This window comes from Drosophila persimilis, unplaced genomic scaffold (assembly GCF_003286085.1).
Source record: "Drosophila persimilis strain 14011-0111.01,24,50 unplaced genomic scaffold, DperRS2 tig00000520-arrow-pilon, whole genome shotgun sequence".
Taxonomy (NCBI): Eukaryota; Metazoa; Arthropoda; class Insecta; order Diptera; family Drosophilidae; genus Drosophila; species Drosophila persimilis.
The window spans coordinates 1,864,866-1,888,374 of NW_020825317.1; the positions used below are offsets into that span (position 1 = coordinate 1,864,866).

Genomic DNA, 23,509 nt, shown 5'->3' on the forward strand with positions numbered 1-23,509 from the left:
TGTGTTTTCCGTTTGATTCGACTCAGATCGGATCGGATCGGATTTAGATTTCAACTTAATGCTGTTTTCTATATGATATTCGGCTGGTTTCCAGAGTGTGTGTTTACTTAGTGTCTATGTTTTGTTTTTTTTTTTTGTAGCTGCTGTAATTGCATGCCTGTCTGTGTAATTGCCTTATTATCTTATCAGCTTATCAGTTGTATGAACTCTCCTCCAATTGCAAATTGCAGTTTGGAATCTGCAACTGCGTACAGTCGAGAGAGGGAGATAGGAGCGGCCCAAGCCCCAAGCTGTTGAGCATTTCAATGCAAAAGCACAGCTGTTTTTGGCACTTGTGTCCGCTTCCTTGGCTTTGCATGAGCTCAAAGCATTGCAGGGACAGTCGGCAGAGCAGAGTGCTCGGCCGGAGTCTTCTTAAGTAGACGAACAGTTAACAGTTCCCATGCAATCCAGTGAGTAATCGATACCTGAACCAGTTCTTGACTTTGATTGGCTTCACACAATGTGTAGTAACTGGCCAGCACGGACCATGTGCAGATTACAGATCACCTCTCTTGGAAGGAAGTAAATCGTATTTCGTCAAAAGGGTTCCGTTACAACTTACTGGGAACTGGGAACTGGGAACTGGAACCATTCAACGCGAAAGCGGCGGGTGCCCAGAGTCTAGAGTACTGAAAGCTTCGGTACGATGGACGGGAACTGCCTGCATTCGTTTGTTTATCCGACTGATTTGCACATTCTTTGGCGCTTAATTTAATTCGCATACATTTGGCCAGTTCCATGAAAACATCTCTTTCTCCCGGCGGCACAAAACATTCGTTGGGCATTGCCTTGGGCAATGACTTTTGGTTGTTTTCTTTGGATTGCGATTGTTGACTGATCGACAAGAGGGCTTGTTTTTGAAGTAAAAAAGCCCCAAATCTATCTGAAAAAGTCGGTTGGCTCGAAGCGTAAATAAAAAGCGTAAAAAGTTCAATTTTGTTGCTCAGTGCTCGCGCTGCCCTCGGGTGCACCCGATTTGGGAACTGGAACTTATCGAAGTATCTGCGACTGACGTGAATTATGTTGCGAGTACAGGGGAATATTCGATTGGAGAACAAGGTACACTCACCTGCATATCGATATAGCCATGTCTGTTTTGTTGTCCGCTTCTTAGATACTATGCATAAGAGTTAGAGCACCACGATTTTGTGGTTAGACTCCTGAGACGCTCCTTAGACACATGTAACACATGTCCTATCTACTAGATCCTATCTGCCTCCCTCTTTGCCAGAGTAGCTTAGCCGTAAAGTGTAAGTATTCATGTACTCAAGGAGAGCTCTCCACCTGTAGATGGTGCTCCGTACTTGCAGAAATAGCTTCTTCGCCTTTCCAGTGTCTTCGTTTTTTTTTTTATTTAAAGCAGGGGCCGGCAGGGTCCCATGCCCAGTGCATGCGAGAGTGTTCCACTGTATGTGGGCACAGTGGGCGGCACCAGCACAATGTTCTCTTTTGCTTGCCATCTACGCACACAAACGCACTGAAAGGCACTAGAAACATGTGGAAAAATGCGTGCCGACCCCTGATTTAGATATAATTATTTCTCAATTTATTATTTATTGTGCCTGGTTCTGCCTTTTGCCCCTGCTTCTCTAAACCAAATTTAATATTCGGAACTTAGGCGGATCGATATTCATTGAATCCCAAAGTTAGACTTTTCTTTTCTCCTCTACATACAGTCATGGAAAAATAATAGAAACGGCATATTTTATTTTTATTGTTTTGTTTTAGGTTTCATTATTTTGTTACAGTAATGTATCAAAATATAACAAAACAATAAGACTGAAAAATATATTTTTGTAAATTTCAAAGCCTAAAAACAAACTATAGAAACGCTCACAAATTGTTTTCTTATCTAGTTTAAAAATGGCTGAAATCGAATTATAGTACCTCTATACACACAAAGTCCATTTCATAAACTTAAGACAAAAGAAGATACAAGATAACTTTTCCTGCGGATCCCGTTGTGTTCGTTGTTGTTATCCGTCTCAGAATGAGTCGTGGAGAAAACACATCCTAAATCGAAAAAATGAAGGCAAAACGAGGTCTGATAATGCCAAAATACTGAAATGTTCACTCCAAGAACATCACAAAAAAATAGGCATGTTTTCAACCGTTTTTCAAAGACCATTTCACATACACATAGCTCGAATGGTACGAGCCAATTTCGCGAAGGTCCATATTCATCGCGCCCCAATTGGGGAAACTAAGGTTAATTTGTTTGGATCTGATAGGAAACTATAGCCCCAGGAAGCATGGTCTTAGGGCGCAAACATCACGTATACGAATACGAAAAAGAAATTGCCGTTTGTATTATTTGTACTATTTTGATGGCAATGACTGTACGTGGTACATTTACATGGTACAATGTAGAATGTACAATGTACACACTCTCTCTCCATATCTCTTTCTCTTCATCATGCAGAGTGGCGACCCCTGGCGGAGTGACGGATATACGACGGATGGTGCTTTGTTGGTGGGAAGAGACTACACACCTTTTATCTGTTTTTCGTAGGCGCAAGAACTAGTCCACTTGCAATTGGACATCAGAGAGTCGTCGTTTAAGAGCCCTGCATTTTTGTTTCAGCAGAATATTGTGCACTCTTGACGGTTGTCGATTGACGGTTCACGGTTGACGGTTGACGGTTGTCGGCCGTTCACTGGCTCCGATCAGACAGATTCAGTTAAGTTTCCTTCGAATTGAGTTCGTTCATTTCTTATGCATCCGGACATTGATCGCCGATGCCGATGCCGATGCCGATGTCAGATTCGATTTGTTGTGCAATCTCTGATCGACTTTAGAATGATATATGTATGTATGTACATATTTACGTGTGTACGTAAGGGTGTACCGCTATATCTTAAGGCATACACAGATGCACAGATACCCCGTACGAGTATCTTTGTTGTTGAGGCGAACTTGTTGGAGAAACAATTACGAGAATTTCATATGTGTGTATGTGGAGAAACTTGAATCGAAATCGATAAAATGAAATGAAATGAAATGAAATAATGTACGCTCTCAATGGGTGTGTGTGTTGCTGAGAAACTATATATGTAAATGTAAATATGTATATGTATATGTGTATGTATAGATCGCGGCACACCAAGAAAATGCTGAGCGCCTTTCTGGATGACTTGGATCTGACCAACTCCAACTCCAACTCGGAGGGATCGACAGCCTCCACCTCCCTGTCCTGCTCGGCGACGCCAATCTCTGAGGACACAGGCTTCGTCAATCACAGCAGCAGCACCCCTCGCAACAGCTCGGAGCCCTTTGGTGGCGTCTTCCAGGCCACCGAGGCAGCTGTGGCAGCAGCCGTGACAGCCTTTAACGTTCAGAATCAGCAGCCCCTTCCGCAGCAACAGCAGCAGCTACTGCAGCAGCACTTTCAGTATCCTGAAATGGTCGTGCAACAACAACAGCAGCAGCACCATCAGCGAAACCTGCCCCGGAGCGGGGACAAGCACATCAAGCGTAAGAAGCTTGAGTACAACCAGCTGGAGCTGGACAACGATGACGCCTGCAGCGAAGACGAGTTCATCCGCAAGATAGCCAACGCGGCAATTGCTTCTTCGTCTGAGGAGGCGGTTCTTGTGGCGCCTGTGGCGCCCGCACGGCCTCCGCCTGCCATGACTAGTGTGCTGCCTCGCAACGGCCATGAGACAAAGTAAGCGGAGTTTTCTTTACAGACCCATCCAAAGCAGAAAAACCAACCCCAAAATAAGTTCCACCAACAATATCGAAATCTACAAGAAAGAAATTTTCAAAATTGCAAAAATACAACGCCGAACACCCCTGTTTAATACCCTGTTTTTTCATATAATTTTTAGTACTAGGTTTATGAATGGAAACCTTGAAATCGTATCATTAAAGAAACACACACACTAAAAGTATTTAACGTTTACAAATATTTCCTCTTCTTACTTTTATAAAATTGTCCTTCAATTGTTTTGGAACTCATTTAAACAAATTGAAATAAAGTCTATGCTATGCTCGTACAAGTCTGTTCCTTAGAAGCATTCAGAACGTAATGAACCTCAATCAAAATCTCCCTAACGCTCAGTACCAAAATAAGAACTCCAGTCGGAAACTGGAAATTTTTTAAAATAATTTGTTAAAATTAATTGCCTGCTCATGCTATGCCGGGCGATTTGTGAGAAAATATGGAGCAAATTGTATGTTTTTCACTGGCATATATTTGTGTCTGTATCTGTCTTCCGAAAATTGATCCAAAAACTAAAAAGTTGAGTTTAAGTTTTCGATGATTTTCTCCCCGATTGGCTTTTGTTTCTTAGTTTTCATTCCTGGAGACACTCAAATTTCTGCGCCGTCTAACCACGCTGCCCGATCTCTGTTTCAGCAACAAGCAATCCAAAATCTGCAGCTAAAATCCCCTATGCCGAAATATATTTCAAAAGTAAACTTGGTTCGATTATTTCTGAAGATTATAGGGATGGAGTGGTGGTGGTGGCCACCTTAAAATACTCCGCGAATATGAATATATATATATGTTTAGAACAAATATCGATACCAAAATTCGTAGCGTTCCTTGAAGATACTCTGGAAAATGTATCGGGCTTCTAGGTAAACGTGTCCCATGCATAATTCCTGTATGTTCGTTTCTCTCTCTCTCTCTTTCTCTATCTCTCCTTCTCTCACTATCTCTGTTTGCGTGTGTGTTAAACAAAATTTTTTGAACAATTGTAAAAGGTAAACGATTAAAAATAAGAAAACGAATAAAAACTGAACAAACACAAAGATTTATATAAACAAAAAGCGAAGAAAAACGAAAAAAAGCTGCAATGAAATTTCGAATATCGAAAAATTCCTTATTGGCTTTTTATGTTTTTGGCTTTACGAATGTGCGTGTGTGTGCGTGCGTGTGTGTGAGTACCGTATATCATTTTCGCATTTTCGCGTACATATACAGGAATTGTACTCCATTAATTCCCATCTTACATATCTCGGCCGTAAAACATTCATCAAAAATGCTCCATCGTGCATTCTACATATGTGTGGGAGCTGGGCAAAGTTCAAGTAAAAAATACACATATTTAACGATCGTTAGACAAATAAACGCAAGCACAAAGAACGGAGAATCCCACACACATTTGATCTTTACGAATGGAAAAGTTCCCTTCGAAATGGGGAATGAGTGGAATGGAATGGAATGGAATGGAATGCAAAAAACTCAAGAAAACTTAGCCTGCATGTTCCTTTTTGCATCACGTACTTCATGTCCTCTGGTCTATCTATTCCCGTTCGACTCCTCAGGTTCATTTCGGCCCGGACTGTCACAAGGGTGGCCAACAAGCGGCAGCCCGCGACCCCTCTGAACAGCGTCGCCAGCTCGAACGACGGCCACGTGCAACTGGAGATCGTCTCGCAGCCGGAGCAGCAGCACCGGGCCCGTTACCAGACCGAGGGCAGTCGCGGGGCGGTGAAGGACCGCAGCGGCAACGGGTTCCCCATTGTCCGGCTGACGGGCTATGACAAGGGCGCCGTGCTGCAGGTCTTTATTGGCACGGACATTGGCCGGGTGGCGCCACACATGTTCTATCAGGCTTGCAAAGTGGCTGGCAAGAACTCGACGCAGTGCAACGAGAAGAAGGTCGACGGTACCATGGTCATCGAGATCGATTTCAAGCCAGAGACGGACATGACCATCACCTGTGATTGCGTCGGCATATTGAAGGTGAGTTGGGGATGGGCTAAGCACACATACACATACACATATGTACATATGTATATGTATACACCTGGAACTCCCGGATGTGTCCGGGATCATCCAGGATCATGCAAGCTAACGTCATAGGTACAATCAGTGCGGCACACGCAGTTTTCCTGATTTAATTTTGAATTTCTTTACTGTTGTCGCTGTACAGGAACGCAATGTCGACGTGGAGCACCGCTTTCCCGAGCACTTGGCGCAGAAGAACAAGAAGAAATCGACTCGCTGTCGGATGGTGTTCCGCACTCAGCTGACCCGCGAAGATGGCACCACCGAGACCCTCCAGGTCTGCTCCAACCCCATCATATGCAGTAAGTCCACTTAGCTACCCCTTCGTACCCCGTACTATTTTACTAATTGGATTCGTCTGATGCCCGCCCCAGCCCAACCCCCAGGCGTGCCGGAAATATGCAAGAAGTCGCTCAATTCGTGCCCCGTCGATGGCGGCCTCGAGCTCTTCATCATCGGCAAGAACTTCCTGAAGGACACCCACGTGGTGTTCCAGGAGACCTACGACAGTGTCAACGGCGACGATCCAGCCACCGAGATCGCTGTGCGCCAGCAGCTGATTGGCGGCACCGCCGCTCTCTGGGAACAGAGCGTGATGCCCGACAAGGAATATTTGCACCAGGTGGGTTCCGGGTTCCGGGTTCCGGGTCCCTGACGAGAATGGGACAAATATTGCTTGGGAGAGCTTTTTTCATGGGATTGGGGCACAACCACATACATCTCCACTCGGAAAGACAATATGACTACCTACTGTCAACTGTTTCTACTGTTAGTCCTAGAAATATCGACTCTTCTTGACAAATTAATTAGCGTAAAGTGCAGCCACTGACTGGACTAGATAGAAAGCCTATTTATCTGTAATGGACGGAGCTTTATAGTTATGGAATTGGATATTGGTTACAGGTGTAAGGCATAAGGACACCGGCAAGAAACTTCGCACTTTCAATCGACAATTACTCGCAGTGCGATCATTCGATCATGCCCTGTACCGATGTATCGCTGGAAACCTTGGGAAATTCAGCTCATTTACCAACGACGTTGGAGAAATGGAGAACAAAACGGAAACGAGTGTTTCTATGATCCAAAGATGACGATGATAATGATGCACTTGAATGCATTGTGATGCGCGACGATACTCATGTTAAATTGGACTCGACAACTTTTGCCGGACCTCAGTTTTCTACAAGAGAAAGAGCTGATATGGCGGACCTCTTTCACAGGGGGCCTGTTTGAAAACTGTCCCATATCAAAAATGCAAAGTATCTAGAATACTTTTCCCAGATCTGGGCTTTGCACACTATCCACGCCGCCAAATTGTCCAGAGCTTTGCCCAATTGAGCGGAATTGGGGCATTGTAAATTTAAATTTGAACGAAAGGAGGATGGGAGTTCTTTGGAGTACATGGCAGATGTTACAAAAACTAATTACCAAAGGGTTTTTTTTTTGTATATTGTTTTTAGTATGTGTGTGTGTATGCACATGTCAGATACAAGCATCAGATCTATTGTGTCTTTCTGGGGGCACTGTAGATGCGTGAGTTTGTGTGACAGGACGAAATTAACTCCCCCTTTTATTTCTCTCTCCAGACGCATCTGATATGCACAGTGCCACCGTATCTGCACGAGAACGTGATCAAGCCGGTCAGCGTCCAGGTCTCGATCGTCTCGAGCGGCAAGAAGAGCGAGCCGCACACCTTCACCTACACGCCGAAGGGCCAGTTTTCGACACTAGCTGCTGCTAGCACGTTAAGTAGCACAATTCACGACCAAGGTATCTATTTGTTGACTAAGTAGTGCTTAGCCCTTCCCCACCCCCGACTGCCAGCCACCGAGGCTGCAGTCGGTGCTGCCCGACTCCCAGGGTCCACCCCGGGCGACGGGTAGCAGCGTGCGATTTAATCGGCGCGAATCGTACATGACACCACACACACAGCTCATTCCAGGACAGACACAACAAAACTAATACACTGTGAGGTAGCCGCCAGTCCTGGGCAGATCCTAGTGCAAGTACAGACATACGTATACCGTATCGTATACATATGCATGTATATAGTTTACCTCTGATATACCAGCTCGAAAGGCAATCGTTTTGTTTGAAAAGTATTTCTTTTTCTACATCACTTCCAAAGCCTCCAGAACTCCAGGCTGCTTTCTCACGCATACATATATATATATATGTATATATATTAGATAAATTAGGAAAGTTCCGTAGAAAGTAAATAAACCGGGAAAAACTTAATTCGATAAACGATCGATAAAACAGTCTTATATCTTCATGCGTTATTCTGTTCTTATTTTCCCTCTCTCCTCTCTCCTTTCTCTCTCTCTCTCCCTCTCTCTCTCTCTCTCTCTATCTCTCTATCTCTCTCTATCTTTCCCCACATCTCCCTATCTCCGTCACCCTCTGTCTGCATTTTATTGAGCGTCCTCACCCACCCTTTCGGTTGCGGCTAGGCAAAATAACCCAAACGAATTATTAAACATACATATTTAACAATTAGCACCTACCTAGTCGCAGTATGTATGTATGTATGTACAGTATCGCGTACAGGCAGCCGAACCGAAGACAAATGTGAACACATATGTACTCTTGACCTTAATGAGGAAGTTTCGTGGATCCCACAAGCCCAAAGTTACTACAAATGAAAGAAAACAGCAGTATTTCTTTTGCTTCTTTGATTCCCAATCGCTTCACGACCGACTCGAAGGTGAGAACAGAAATGTTGAGAGTATTTGAGGGAAGAGGTCCTTGATTTTCATCCACGTATCAAAAGCAATAAGAACTTATTAGAGAAACTAAGTACCACCCGAGGGTAGCTTTCGTGTATGAATACAGCAAATAGTTGACTTTTGATCTGTTTTTGGGTTCCCTCATACATTTTGCCTACATATTAACCAACGATGAATCATAACCCACTATATACGTACACACATACATACAAACGATTCATTTAAATTCTAAATGAATGAAATTTTGATTAACCACCACAACCACAACCACAACCACTCCCGCTTTGGCTTGCGAACATACATATGTACTTGTTCTATACTTGTTTCCTTTCATATTTAATTTTATAGTTTATTGCACAGAGTAACGCATGAAAAGATCTATAACCGAATAAAAATAAAACCACATAGTTTGTAAGTAGGAAATGTAAACGAACAAACGAAACCAGCGAAACCAACGGAAAGGGATATAAAATAAAATAATATATAATTTAATCTATAAGTACGATCAACAATTACCAAGTAAACTAAACACAATCATAAATGAATAAGTCACAAGCAATGTCGTGCAATGGCAATGGCGATTGATGCCTTCGGAGAAACTAGACCTCCAATTCCCCGTTCCTCTGCCGCTCTCTTTCGCTCTCTCCTTGTCTCTGTCCTTGCCACTCCTTGCTAACTCCGTGACTCCCTGATTAGGGAAGGACAATAAATCGGAATTCACTTGGAAACTGATCGAAACAACTCTGCTGAATGAATGTTTAATTTACATGCATACATAGTATATTGACAGATACTCGTAGAAGCAAATTCGGAGAATCCTTACATACATGGTACTCATACTCATACTCGTACCCGTACCCGTACTCGTAAATTGAAATTGAAATTGGTTCCATATTTGAGTTGAAAAAAGCACCCGTCGGCTTGGTGCCGAGAAAGGTATTCTTTGTTGCTATGATTTCCATAACTACCTTTCCTTAAATACCTGAATTATATACTTGTTTGGTTGTGGGTGTGTGTAAGTGAGAGTGAGAGTGCGTGTTGCTGAGTGTGTATTGGGTGCCTGAGCGTGTCTGGTCCTGTGAGTGATCTCAGGCCTTGCTGTGAGCGAGTGCGTGGATGAGCGAGTGCATGGGTGAGCGAGTGCATGGGTGAGCGAGTGCATGGGTGAGCGAGTGCGTGGGTGAGCGAGTGCGTGTGTGAATGAGGTGCAGAGTTTTCTTGATCATGTTCTCACCAAGAAACCTCCTCCAAGAAATGCCCGCCAAAGGCAATGGCGAACCGAACCAAGCTAAATTCATGAAACAAACCGATATTGAAACCCACAAGAAGCAGAAGATCAGGACGATAAATAACAGAAGAAGAAGAATATCAAGGCAGCCCCAACAAAAGAAAAAACACTTTTATCGATTCAGGCAAAGAATATGAAAATCCAGGACAGGAAACCTCCAAATATAAAATATATTTTTTGCAACACTTCAAAGATCTTCCCCTCCACAAAAACAAAAAAAACCCCTTCCCCAAATCAAAAAAAAAAAAAAAAAAAAACAAAAAAAATATGCATATATATATTTTTACTTTATATTCTTCCTCCTTCCCCATTCTCTTAGCAATTTAGGTGCTCAATCTAACTATATAGTCAAATATGTATACATTTTGAGTGCTATAAAATGCAAAACCAAAACCAAAAACAAACCAAAACCAAAGCCAAATTTAAATCAAAATTAAGTCATTAATCGAAGGTCGATATAAAATCAATATATAGACACCGATATATCCTGTATCTCTATATACAATAGCACATATAACAATAGCAAAAAATAGCAAAGCAAAGCCCAGCTAAGGCTAAATCCATGAGACAAATCTGGAAAAGCTCGCCTGGAAAGCAACGCTGGATGCATACGTACGCTCAATCTATAGATAGACCAGCGGTGAAAAAACACGTACACACCCATACACCCAGACACACACACACGCAGGCAAACGGCACCAAGGCGCATTCCCCGAGACGATCATCAGCGGAGAAGCATACGAGCACGAAGCACCGCAGCCCGAACCACATCGAGCCATCGAGCCATCGAGCCAGCGACCACTTCCCAACTCTAGTCTCAACTGCAACAGCAACTTCAAGGATGCCTAGGGTACTGGTTCAAACAAAAACACAAAAAACCATAAAAAAAACATTTACTACTTGACTAAAGAAAACATTTTTTTTTGTCATTTCGTACTACATTTTCTATATGTTATTGGACGTTGACATGCAATGACTGCATCTAACAAGAGGCGATGCAATTACTGCACCGTCAAGTGGCCCGTGTGACACCAGCAGAAGGCTGTTACGCGCGGATCCCAGGCAAAACGCAGCCCTCCTCCCGCCCAACCGACCGAGGGGCGCTGCCGCATGACGCGCGGTGCGTAGCCGAACCAAACGCGAGCATGCAAGAAAGATAGATATTAGACTAACCTTCGAGGAAAATTAGCACTAAACTTATTAAGAAATTAAGCATGCAAGAAAATACAAAATACAAATACCACTACAATTACTAATTACTAGAAAGGTGTGTAAGGATTAGTAATTTAATAAGAGGAAGAGAATTAGTGGAGGATATAATATGGTAGAGGGAATTATAGTCCGAGCATAAGACCCTAAACGGTTCATGCAAGGAATAATTCGATCTACAAAGTGGAAGGAACAACGGTATAAAGTTTCTAGTCAGTCTAATAGGAATCGTGAAGTTTATGCGGCTCAACAGATCAGGGCTGTCTATGTCACCCCTGATCAAGTTGTGCATAAATATCACACCAAGCATTTTTCTACGGTTAACTAAGGATGGGAGGTTTACTAATAATAGTCTACTAGAGTAAGATGGGAGTCTTACACCCGCATCCCAGTTAAGGCCCCGCAGAGCAAAGAGTAAAAAGTTTTTCTGTACTGATTCTATACGGTCCTGGTGTACTTTGTACTGAGGGCACCATACACAGGAGCCGTATTCTAAGATCGGACGAACAAGCGAGGTATAGAGAGTCTTTGTTATATAGGGGTCGTCAAATTCCTTTGACCACCTCTTTATAAACCCAAGCACGCCCATGGCCTTATTTACCATGGTAGAAATGTGTTCGGAAAACTTTAACTTGGGATCTAACATAACACCCAGATCATCCACCAGGGTAATTCTCTCAAGAGAACCCCCAAATAGGGTGTAGGGAGCCAACAAAGGGTTAGAACGATGAAATGTCATAACTTTGCATTTCGAGGCATTAAGGTGTAACAAGTTTGCACAACACCATGACTGAAAGCTATTGAGATCGGATTGCAAGCGAGAATGAAATGAAATGTCCTTGTACTGGACACAGAGTTTAACATCATCCGCATACATAAGTACTCGAGAGTATGTTATTACTGAAGGCAAGTCATTAATAAAGAGTGTGAAGAGTAAGGGGCCTAGATGGCTGCCCTGTGGTACTCCCGAAGAAACCTTTACTGGTAAAGAGAGGGAGTTTTTGAAGAGGACTCTTTGAGACCTAGAACAAAGATAGCTAGAAATCCATCTCAGGAGGTTGGGCGGAAACCCTAAAAGGTCAAGTTTATGTGCTAAAAGGGAATGGTTTACAGAGTCGAATGCTTTACTAAAGTCGGTGTAAATAACATCCGTCTGTAAGTTACCTTGAAAGCCTTTAATAATGAAAGAGGTAAACTCTAACAAGTTCGTGGTGGTTGATCGCCGCCTTATAAATCCATGCTGAGTTGGAGATATAAGTGACTTGCAGAGATGTTGCAAGTGCGGAGTTAAAACCTTCTCAAACAATTTGGGAATAGCGGATAACTTTGCTATACCTCTATAATTTTTTACATCAGACTTACTACCTTTTTTATGGAGAGGAATTATAAACGATTCCTTCCAGATTGGGGGGAAGCAAGATGAATCAATGGACATGGTGAATAGTTTAAGCAATGGTCCACACAGAGCCTCGGCGCAGTACCTGAGTACACAACCTGGAACCCCGTCTGGACCCGGTGAAAACACCGGCTTAACTAGTCGAAGATCTTGAAGTAGGGAATACTCATTTAACAAGGGACTGAAAATGCCGTTCGACCTCGGTAATCCGTATGGGTACGGTTGACCAGAGTAGCGTTCCTCAGAATAGGTAGTTTGGAAAAACTGGGCAAAAAGATCGGCAATTGCCTGATCATTATTTGCCGACGTATTACAAAATGATAGCGAGGATGGGTGTGCGGACGTTCTACGCTTACTGTTTACGAAGCAGTAAAACTGTTTAGGGTCCTGAGAAAAACGTATCCTGCAACGAGATAGGTAGTTCTTATAGCATTGAGCATTAAGAACTGAAAAGTTTGACCGAGCTATTACATAACGAGAGTGAGAAGTAGGAGAACCCACTTCTTGAAATTTTTTATAAAGTCTTGATTTTAAGTTTTTTAGACTGGATAACTCTTTGGTAAACCAAGGGGGTTTTCCAGATCTAATCGGACAAGAAAGCGGGACACAAGAATCAAAAAATGTGCCAAGAGCATTGTAAAAAATGTTTGTGGCTTTTGTGACATCAGTGCACAAGTACAAAGCGGACCAATCAAAATCCCTAATTAGGTTATTAAGCTTCGCAAACTCGGCTTTACGAAAGCAGCGGACACGTTCAGGTAGTCTACTCGACCGATCCAATACAGTTGGTCCTATGTCTAGCGACACCTCGAAAGTAGGGTGGTAGGCGTCTTCAGGTATAGTGAGCGGAAGGGCTCGGGTTAACAACACTATGGTCGGATCCGATACAAAGCATAGATCAAGCAATCGACCCAAGGAATTTTTCACATGATTGACTTGAGACAAGGACAGGTCAAGCAAGCCGTCAACAAAGTCATGTCGTGACATGGGCACTAGGATACTAGACTCGTTTACCGAAGACCAAACAGTTCCTGGCAAGTTGAAGTCACCAAGAACTATCATACGATCTTTATCAGATAGCGAGGAAGCAACAGCGGTTAAAGCGGACAAGTGCTGCTCATAAATTGAAATATCCGAAGAAGGTGGGATATACGAGCAAGTAATGAATATAGCGAAAGCGGGAAGAATCAGTTTTACACACAGGAATTCCAGTTCCTGTTGAACTTGGACTGTGAAGTGTTCTGACGTGAAGTAAGAGTCCACTGCAATTAGAACCCCTCCTGCACGTCGAGACGAACGGTCCTTTCTAAAAGTTGTGTACCGACCTGCCAAAACCTCGGAACTAAGAATGTCCGGCTTTAACCAGGTTTCAGTAAACACAATAACGTGGGAAGCAAATGCAACACTATCCCGGAAAAGAATGCTGAGCTTACTACGCAAGCCTCTTACATTCTGATAGGTTACTAAAAGAGAAGTTAGTTTTTTGCAAAGGTTGGAGCAAGACGGGAAGTTGAGGAAGAGGAAGTTGAGGTTGAGGGTGGCACGCTGGAAAGATTTGGAAGCGATATGGGGGGCCTATTCTTCTTCTTAGCCTTAAACTCCTTCACCACCAAATGCTCCGGCCAAAATTTGGTGGAGCAAATGGTGTCAAATTGAGTTGGGGAGATGCTTATCTTAAACGACGCTATCTCCCTGGCATAAGAGAAGTTAAATTTCTCCACCTTTAAACCCACATATATACATATATATATTATTGAACTGAACAAACACTTTACCCGCCCCCCACACATACATGCCTACATTCCAATTAACTAAACATAGTCTTAGTGGCGCCCATCTCACATACATATCCCCCATCCCCCCTTTAAGAATCACATGTAAACATTTTCCATATAGTAAATACTATGTACATACATACATACATACATACATACATGCATACATACATAGATACACCTGCAGTAGCGGACAGTGAAATGTGCAGTAAAAAAGTGTTTTTTTTTATCATAAAGTTTTGCTTTGTTCTTCAAGAAAAAAGCTCATGAAACTAACTAAACAATATAAAAGGCGAACGAACACACATTAAAAGTTTGAATGCAAACGTCCTTGTTTTCAAAAGAATCCTTAAATCAAAAAGTATTCACTTTGCTATTCACTTTTGTAAAATTCATTCTAGGTTTTTAGTCCGGAAATAAAATTATTCTGTTATTATGATTGATTCTATGAATTCTATTGAAGAGTAGGTAAAGAATTAGTTAAAAATTTTTTTTTTGTTTTTTTAACTTCCTCGGTGTTTTCAACTAGTTTTCAATGCGAAAGCTCGGTACCTCCTAATTTGCAGATTGATTCGAAGTTTATGTCGTTATGCCACACTTTTTCAAATATTTTTTCAATTCAGATCAAGTTTTGGGTCTCTGCCTTCTAATATCTTATGCCATTTTGAACCGTTTTCAGATGCTGTACTGTTTCAGAACACGGTCCTACTTTGATTGTCCTTGGGACTCCTTCCTCCTACTTCCTTTTTTTTTGTTGTTTTAACTTCTTGCATTTTCTATGAAAAAGAGACGTTAATAAACAGCTAATAAATGTATCTACACAATAAAAATGTCGCCCGACTGAATTCTAAGTATTTAAATACGCGTCACCGGCTTAAAGATAGACGACATGAATGTCCACATTTTACTGTCCGCCACTGTATATTCACTCGCTAACAACACTCATACAAGAATGAAGGCTTTCGTGTTTGTCCCTTCCTGTTCTGGTATGGAGATCTGAAGGTCATTGTACTGTGATATAATTTCCAACAGTTTGAACCGCTAAAGTCTTTTCACATTGAGGTTATATATTCAAACGGGGAAAATTCATGTTTCGCTTGTATATGTACATAGAGGACGGATTTTTTAGATCTGGTATACATAATAGTGGAATAATGGAATATGCTAGAAAATTGTACCTTTTCTCTTCGAAATACTCATACCTGAGCCGGTACATATTCGTTTTCTCATTGAAAAATGTTTCATTACTATCGATTCATACATACATATGTAGCTGTACCAACTGTACTAACAAACGACCATTCTCTTTGGACACGGTTCAAAGTAAAGAACCGTCTGTTCTAGAAATTACTATCATCCCTTTTCAGTTCCGTTTCAGTTGCCCTCCAAAAAATTATCATGCTAATTTTTAAGCCAATTTTCAGTGGAACCCAGCAGACCTGGAACCCAATCATAATCATCGAGTATGTAAATCGATTTGCAGGGGCACAATGGCACATCTATCTGTGTTGGTATCTGTGGATGTGCAACAAAGTAAATGAATGAATTGTATCTGTCGGCTGATAATAGGGAACGGCAGCAATCGTACAGCAAGCTTCAGCCAAATCAAGTCAAATGAAACCAGATGAAACTGCCACAGATGAGGTGACAAAAGCGTGGGTACTTGTTTGAAAGAACATATCGAAGGGTTGGTAGTGATGGGACTCGTCTAGAACGAGCGGAATTTCAAACATTGCTCGACTTCAGAGCCTCAACATTACGCCTAGAGAACGCAAGCAGCTTTCGACCATGCATACCACCAGCGAACGTGCAGTTGAGCCTCATAAGGAGCGGAATATTTTTAGTCTATTGTCTATTTATGTATATGTAGTACGAGATTCATGGGTAACAGAGTCCACCATAGGTATTCCTCCAGTACTAATCCATTCTCCGCACTTTCCTATACCTACATGAACATAATAATAAGCATTACCATTTAAGTCGAACTTGAACCTTAGTAATAGTTTAAGGCCTAACATTAAGTTGAACTTTTAAGTAGAGATGGAAATTGCTTGGCGTGTGTGCGAGTGATTGACTGATTGTGTGATTGATGGATGCGGAATTCATAGATTGGTTTTGTTTGTGTGTGTATGTGTTTGTGTGTGTGTGTGTGTGTGTGCGTGTGTGTATGTGGGTGTGTGTTGCTGCTCGTTGATCTGCTTTGTACGACTGAGAGAAGGTTTTCCCTGTTTCTGATCACTTCATATATTATGGTGTGGGTTCAAGGCTCAAGTCTCAGTGATTGGTTGATTGATTGATTCGTTGATTGATACAGCGAGATATACATTTGTAGCTGAACAGCCGACAATTCTGCCGGCTGTATGGATAGAGTGTGAGTGTATGTCTGTTGATCCTTGATCTGTATTGTGTCTTGGGGTGGTTTCTATCACTTGATCGTTTTATATCTGGCCTTCAGTTGTCTTGATGTTTTTCCGCTATGGGGCTATGGGAAACAGTTATTTTTCTGAAGAAGCTCCTTTCTCCGTCCCCTTTGAATGATTGGATGTGTGACTCGTTTAGCATTCCCAGGACATTTCCCAGGCAATACAAACTATTAGTTCATAGATATATACATATATATATATAAAATAAGCTTAAAATAAGCATAGAATAAGCAAACCTAGCATGTAATGATTAACAATATTTGAACCAAAACCAAAACGAAAAACAAACACAAAAAGACCCCTCGACCCTGACCCCACCTAGAGCCCCGAATCGTCCTGAAGGAGCGCTCGAGTCCGGGAGCGTTTCTAGCTTAATTTTTTCATAGTGCCTAAGTTGTAGTTCCAATAAACTGCTCCCGGACTATCAGACTCTCTGCCTCTCTCTAGATGTATTACATCCAAAGCGCTTACCCCTTACCTAACCACCACTCGGTCTCGTATTTTATTCTTTTCATTTGTAACTTGTTTTTTTTTTGTTTGTTACTCTAGCTAGTTTCTTTATTTTAGAACCCCGACCACCCCGACCATGCTCCCCCGATTGAAGTGCCGCCAAAACGTTGCAAACTAAATCTTTTCCCTCCCATATGTTTTGTAGATGTGAACCACTTTATGGACACCACAGCGTCGCCCTCGAGCAGCGGATCGAACTGGTCGGCCAACTCCCAGGCATCCGGTTCCGGATCAGGACCAGCCTCCAGTGGCGAGGGAGTGGTAGTGGAGACCAAGCACGAGATAGACTCGGGCATGATGCCCCCACCGATCACCACACAGATACCGATGGGCGTTGTACGCCGCTCGTCGCTGCCCAGCGCCACGCCCATGATCACGGATCAGCAGCTCGTCCACCTCAATGCGGTCGCCGTGGCCAGTGCCGAGGCCTTAAAAAGCGAGCTAATCGACGAAAGCAGCACGAACAGCCCACTCACAGCGGAGCCTACCCCGGATAGCCCCAACGGCATGCAGTACCACCATCAGACGCACTTTGCCCGCAAGTCCAGCCTCGACACGATCATGTTCGATCAGTCGAACAGTTTGCCCGGATTCCCCGTCACCGGTGTGGACATTGACTCCGCTGCTGTGGCGGTGGCTGTGGAGCTGGCCGTGAAGAACGAGATTGTCAAGCACGTGGTGCAGCAGCATCAGCAGCAGCAACAGCAGCAACAACAGCAGCAACAACAGCAGCAACAACAGCAGCAACAACAGCAGCAACAACAGCAGCAACAACAGCAGCAACAACAGCAGCCACAGCAGCAACAGCAGGCCACAGCGGCGGCAGCAGCGAGCGTGCACAAGTTCATCGACGAGCTGACAAAGTCCACATCGGTGGTCAGCAGCAATGGAACAACAGAGTCAGCACTTTTTACCAGTGCGGCGGTGATCGATCACGCTCTGACCGACATTCTGCAGTCGAAGGTGGGCGTACTGAGCCACGGCAGCCACCAGACGGGAGCCCCGACAAACGGTGTCCTCGAGCGAAGTCTGTCGCTCGGCTCGACAAACTCGAGCAGCTCGTTGAGCGGTAACGAGTCCTCTCCAAATAGCTCGCCGCTGACACAGGACATCATACTAAACTCGGAGCCGGCAGCTGCTCTGGCCGGTGCCCCCATCCTCGCTCCTTCCCCCGTCGATGTAGGCGCCAGCCTCTCCACCGATATCATCATGAACCCCGCCGTCTCGCCATCCACCATACTTTGCTCGGCCAACGGGGCAGCCACTGCGGTGGTGCCCAACATACTAGCTCCCCACCAGGTGACGATGGCCAACTCCATATTGAACGACATAGCCATGCAGCCGGAACCGACGCAGCAAGATGCGGCCGTGGCTGCCCTGGCGCTGAGCAACATAATGATGAGTCCGCCGACGTCGGCCGGTGGGGTAGTAGATGCCCTTCCGCCAACACCGGCGGCCTTGCAACCGGAGGTGACTGCCACTGCCACCTCGACAGCAGTCAGCAATATGATCATCAAGGCGGCCGCTGACTTCATCACCACCCAGGAGCAAGAGCAGCACCACTATCATCACCAGCACACCCGTACCCACACCCATTCGCATACACACTCGCATACGCGTTCGCCGCAGGCTGGAGTTGCAGTGACTACCAATCCCGTAGACGCTGGCGAGGATCCGTTGGTCAATCTACTTCTGAGCCACGCAACCCCACCGGAGACGGCAGTCGCAGCTGCTGCAGCCGTGGCCGCGGAGGCTGCCAGCTTTCAGTCACTTTCTGGCCATGGCCACAGCCACGGCCATAGCCATAGTCATAGCCACAGCCACAGTCATAGTCACAGTCACAGCCACAGTCATAGTCATGGCCACGGTCACGGTCACGTTCACGGCCATGGTCACTCGCACGGCCACGCCCACTTGCCCGTTGTAGCGGCCACACCTCAAGAATCTCTGATCGTTGCATTGGCCAGCGAGAATGCGCTGCAGAAGTCCGTGGCCACCGCTGCCGTCACCACTAATGGCGCCGTGATGACCCAACAGGCCTCGGCACCCACCACGGCGGGAAGCATTTTACCAGCGGCTGTTGGGGCCGTCGCTGCTGCCGCGGCCGTGGCTGTCCAGCCACCAATACCCCAGGAGCTGACCACGATGTCTGATCAGGACCTAATCAGCTACATAAATCCGAGCACCTTCGATCAGCGTGAGTTTGGGCTTATTGGGAGTATTGGAGGGTGCTATTTTTAATAAATTCTTTATAATTTCAAACTCTTCAAACGTTTTCCAACGTCTACAATTATTGGATACATCCGATTTAATTACTAGGAAACAAATTTCTTACACTTGGAATAAATTTCTTAGTAATGAACTGTTAGGGATTAAAAATAATATATAATATAATACAATAAAATATAAAGTTATAGCGCGATTCGACAACGTTTAAGGGGGCCGACTTGAGCTCAAAGTTGAAAAATATGATATTTGGCCAATGGTTCCTATGGCAGATATGCTATATATCGTTCTGATCGGGTTGAATTTGTTTTTATGCTTTAGAATATTAAACTTAATCCAGCGCCTTAAATTTCATTTCGATTAGTTATTATTTAAGCCAACAATAAATAGTTTACACTATACTTTTATTTTGAATTAAGGCATTTTTATTATTCAACGGATATTGAGTGGAGTATTCCTTTGCGACGTCCAGCATGTTCTGGATGTCATCTTCTTAATTGTTAGTATTGGAATATGGTCTTTTATACGTTCAACAGTTCAGCATTTTTATTTTTTGATCTTTACTATTATGCCATTTTAAGGATCTTTAGTTAAAAAGCCCATGAAAAAAGTGATTGAATAATTTTGGCAGAATTCGGTGTGAACAAATCGGATGATCTCTTTGTACCAGTCATAGGAGAATCTTTATGTTTTAAAATTCGGCGTTTTGTAGAAGTTTTTTATATTCTAATCGTCCATCGTTCTAAAGTGCCAAGAGATGTTCCGCCATTTCTCATTTCTCAATGAAGAAAATATTATCCTCAAAGAATGCAAGTTCGATATTTTCATCAGATAAATACCACAAATGACTACAAGTATTTTTTAAAACGACGTTTGCAATTTTAGGATCCACTTTCTAAAGATTGTACATTGCACATACAATATATAGTAAATTGAAAGTCCAGATTTGGAGTTGACTGAAACCAAAAATTTATATAAAAACGCACTATAAAAATAGATACATCGCGCAAATATTTTCCTCCTCGATTTGTCAATATAAACTCCTCTCGAAAAATAAATATATTTTCATGGTATAAATCGGCATAGACATCCTGCGTGCATGGTGCATTGTTACGGGGAGTCTTAAACAATGACCTTTCGGAGCCGATCCCAAACAAATTTGAGTTAACTCTAACAATTGAACGTAATCAGTACGCGCATGATGTTTGATCAATTCAACTTGGCTGGAGTTAATTTTTGCATTCTTCTGTCATTTAAATGCGTTGCAACGTACTGATCAGTCATTCCAAACATAAACTTGATTTGTTCAATAGATTTTGGTCTAATAGTTTCTAGGAAAGTACCGCCGTTAAGTCGTCCAAAATTGGACACTAAACAGGCTTTTTTGATTTCATTCAAATTTCAAATGCATTTTGAGTACACGAGGGTAGCAATTCGCTATAGTTTAGTACGCAGCACGTGCACATTAGTCTGAAAAATGGAATTTGAAATTTGCCATAGCTGCCATAGGAACCATTGGCCAAACACCGTATTTTTAAACTTTGACCTAAAGTCCATACCTCTAAACTTTGTCGAATCGGGAAACTGAGACTTTTGAAAGTTATGCTTTTATTTATAAGTGCAACCCCAATGTTCATTTATCGAAATTTTTATACAATTCGATTGTAATTTTACTATTTCTTTTTATTTTTGCAGTGTAATCGGCTTTAGATCAACAAATTAAACTACGTGGACTTTTTTTTATTATTACCTCCTACAAAGGCCTAATATTAAGTATATATGTATATGTACTATGCTGTACAGTCACACCTACGGATACGGATTCCAGGTTTCAGCGTGGACCAACATTGACCAAGCGCGACAGCGAATGAAAGGACAAGATGGGAGAAGTCCAGGCACTCCCTTTCTGTCTGTTTCCTCCCCCATCAAAAAAAAGGAACACATACATCCACACACACACACACACACAAACACAAACAAATATTTACACAATCATATATAGCATATTTACACATTTCTTATAAATAGTATATTATGTGTTAGCTAAGAAAATGAAAGTCAAATCATCTCAAAAAGTTAAATAGAAACACTGATTTACAACTGCCATATACCTATGAAATAAATGAACTTGAAGACGCAACTCCCCAGGATCAATAGAAATTCAAAAACGAAATACTGAATACTGAATACAGAAATACTAGAAGTTCAAAAGGCAAGATCCCGAAAAAAAATGTTAGAGGAAAGGCAATAGTAGATATCAGCCAGAAAGAGAATCTAAATGAGAGAGACCGAAATCTTTGATCAGAAGGAAAAGCTTATTCCCATTGAGCTCGTACATTGTATTTGCCTCATGACAGCTGATTGTTGATCAGGCTAATTTCAAAGATCCGACTGTTGTCTGACATCCATTATTAATCTCCGTTTGCTGCTGTAAAACACATTCTTCATGAAGTCTGAAATGTAAATTTTGTTTCCCCTCTTTAGAATTTACAAGAATTTTCAAGCAAAAATACAATATACATTTTTTTGAGCTTATACTAGGGTTATTGCCTTTAGGACAGATACTAAATTAAATCCAAATAGGGCGAAAAACTATTGATTAAACAGTTATTTATATATATATACACATACATACAATTTAAGTTAAAACTACGAAGAATATGCGAGAAATTCCAAAAGACTTTTTTAATGATTTAATGAAAACGCAATTATTTGTTTATGGACAATTTTTTTTTTGTTTTTTATTCTTTAATTTTATGGACGAACACACAAAGAAAAATGAAACTAATGTTATTACTATTATTATAGCTATATATACAACTATTACCATTAAGAGTTCCATTAACGTTGTTAGATGATATGATAGCGCTGTAAGGCACATATCGGTGTTATCCTATATTGTCTAAAATATATCACGTACGTTTGTAAATGCAAATTATTGCTATTGTATTATCATACAATTAGAGAAAGTAGTAAAAACGCGAACGGAAAATTTAATTGCAGCAGTTAATCCTAGGAATACTATATTCAACATGTGTTACCCGGACCCTAAAAAAAGATCGAACGAAATGTGCATTTGTATACCCTTATTTATATACATATATGTACAACGTATACCCATATATTTATTCTATCTATAATGAGCACGAATTTCCCCCACTCCCAAGAATATTTAATCAATGAAGCAAACTGAAAACAGAAAACTGAAAGAATGAAACACTTGCTAAAATTGAAGAATTTGTTTGTAAATCCTATTCAAAATAGAAAATTGGATACACTTCAAAAAATTTAATTGAGATACGTAACCTATATGTTAAAGGAGTCCATAAATGTGTTAAACAATCTCAGAGATTGCATATTCCTCATTAGATTTTACACAGAATACAAAAGAATGATATGGAGAAGGCAGGACTATGAAAGAGAGGGAAATATAGAGAGCCAGCGGTTAAGAGTTGTTAATGTTAAATGTTATATACATATACATAATTTATATACGAGTATCTAACTTTATAATAAATAAAAATGAGTGTATTTTTTGATGTCCTTATTGCCACAGGGCAGAAGCTGAAGCCGAAATAGAGAAAACTGAAAATAAGCAGCAAACGTTACTGACATTTAAAACGTATCAATTAATGAAGAAGGAATGTAAAAATACCCCAAAGTCATACATACATTTGTTAGGTGTCGCTTTCTACTACATATGTACAACTTTTCTAACAAACGTTTATCTGCTCGTTATCTCTTTTTATGTGAATAAAAATGCGAAATCTTTTTACAATAAGATTCAAAAATGAACCGCTTGATTGAATTGGGAGTTTATCAAACAGTGTAAATGTATAAATTGCGATCAAAACATAGGACAGTAAATTGAATGGTTCGGATGTATATAGTCAAATAGTTAGATACATATATAGAACGATAGATAGATAAATACAAATCGAGTAGAACAGCCAGAGAGCACTGTTGAAAAACACATGCATCGACCAGCTGAAAAATTTCAACAGATTTTGTCGAAGAAATCTGGATCTGAATAAAACCCTTATTCTGTCTTGAAAAAGCTTAGACGTATCATCATCTAAGATCTTGCCTTCCTTCTTCTCCTTGTAAGGATCCCAAATAGAAACGTTGGCCACCTAGCCAACCTTAAAACGACGCAGAGCAGGGGGATAA

General features: G+C 42.0%; 1 protein-coding gene across 3 annotated transcripts in view; it reads left to right on the forward strand.

The window, feature by feature from the left end:
* LOC6602686 overlaps positions 1 to 23,134 on the forward strand; it is a 62,274-nt gene extending 39,140 nt beyond the window's left edge. For 2 of the 3 annotated variants that reach the window (XM_026990234.1, XM_026990236.1), the window contains 7 exons: positions 3,135 to 3,710; positions 5,318 to 5,738; positions 5,929 to 6,085; positions 6,158 to 6,405; positions 7,370 to 7,553; positions 17,259 to 19,310; positions 21,035 to 23,134. In XM_026990234.1, the coding sequence (XP_026846035.1) occupies positions 3,135 to 3,710; positions 5,318 to 5,738; positions 5,929 to 6,085; positions 6,158 to 6,405; positions 7,370 to 7,553; positions 17,259 to 19,310; positions 21,035 to 21,039 (3,643 nt within the window). In that variant the 3' untranslated portion in view covers positions 21,040 to 23,134. The remainder of the gene's footprint in view (positions 1 to 3,134; positions 3,711 to 5,317; positions 5,739 to 5,928; positions 6,086 to 6,157; positions 6,406 to 7,369; positions 7,554 to 17,258; positions 19,311 to 21,034) is intronic. The other variant, XM_026990235.1, reaches the window with a different exon arrangement.
* The last annotated feature ends 375 nt before the right edge of the window (positions 23,135 to 23,509 follow it).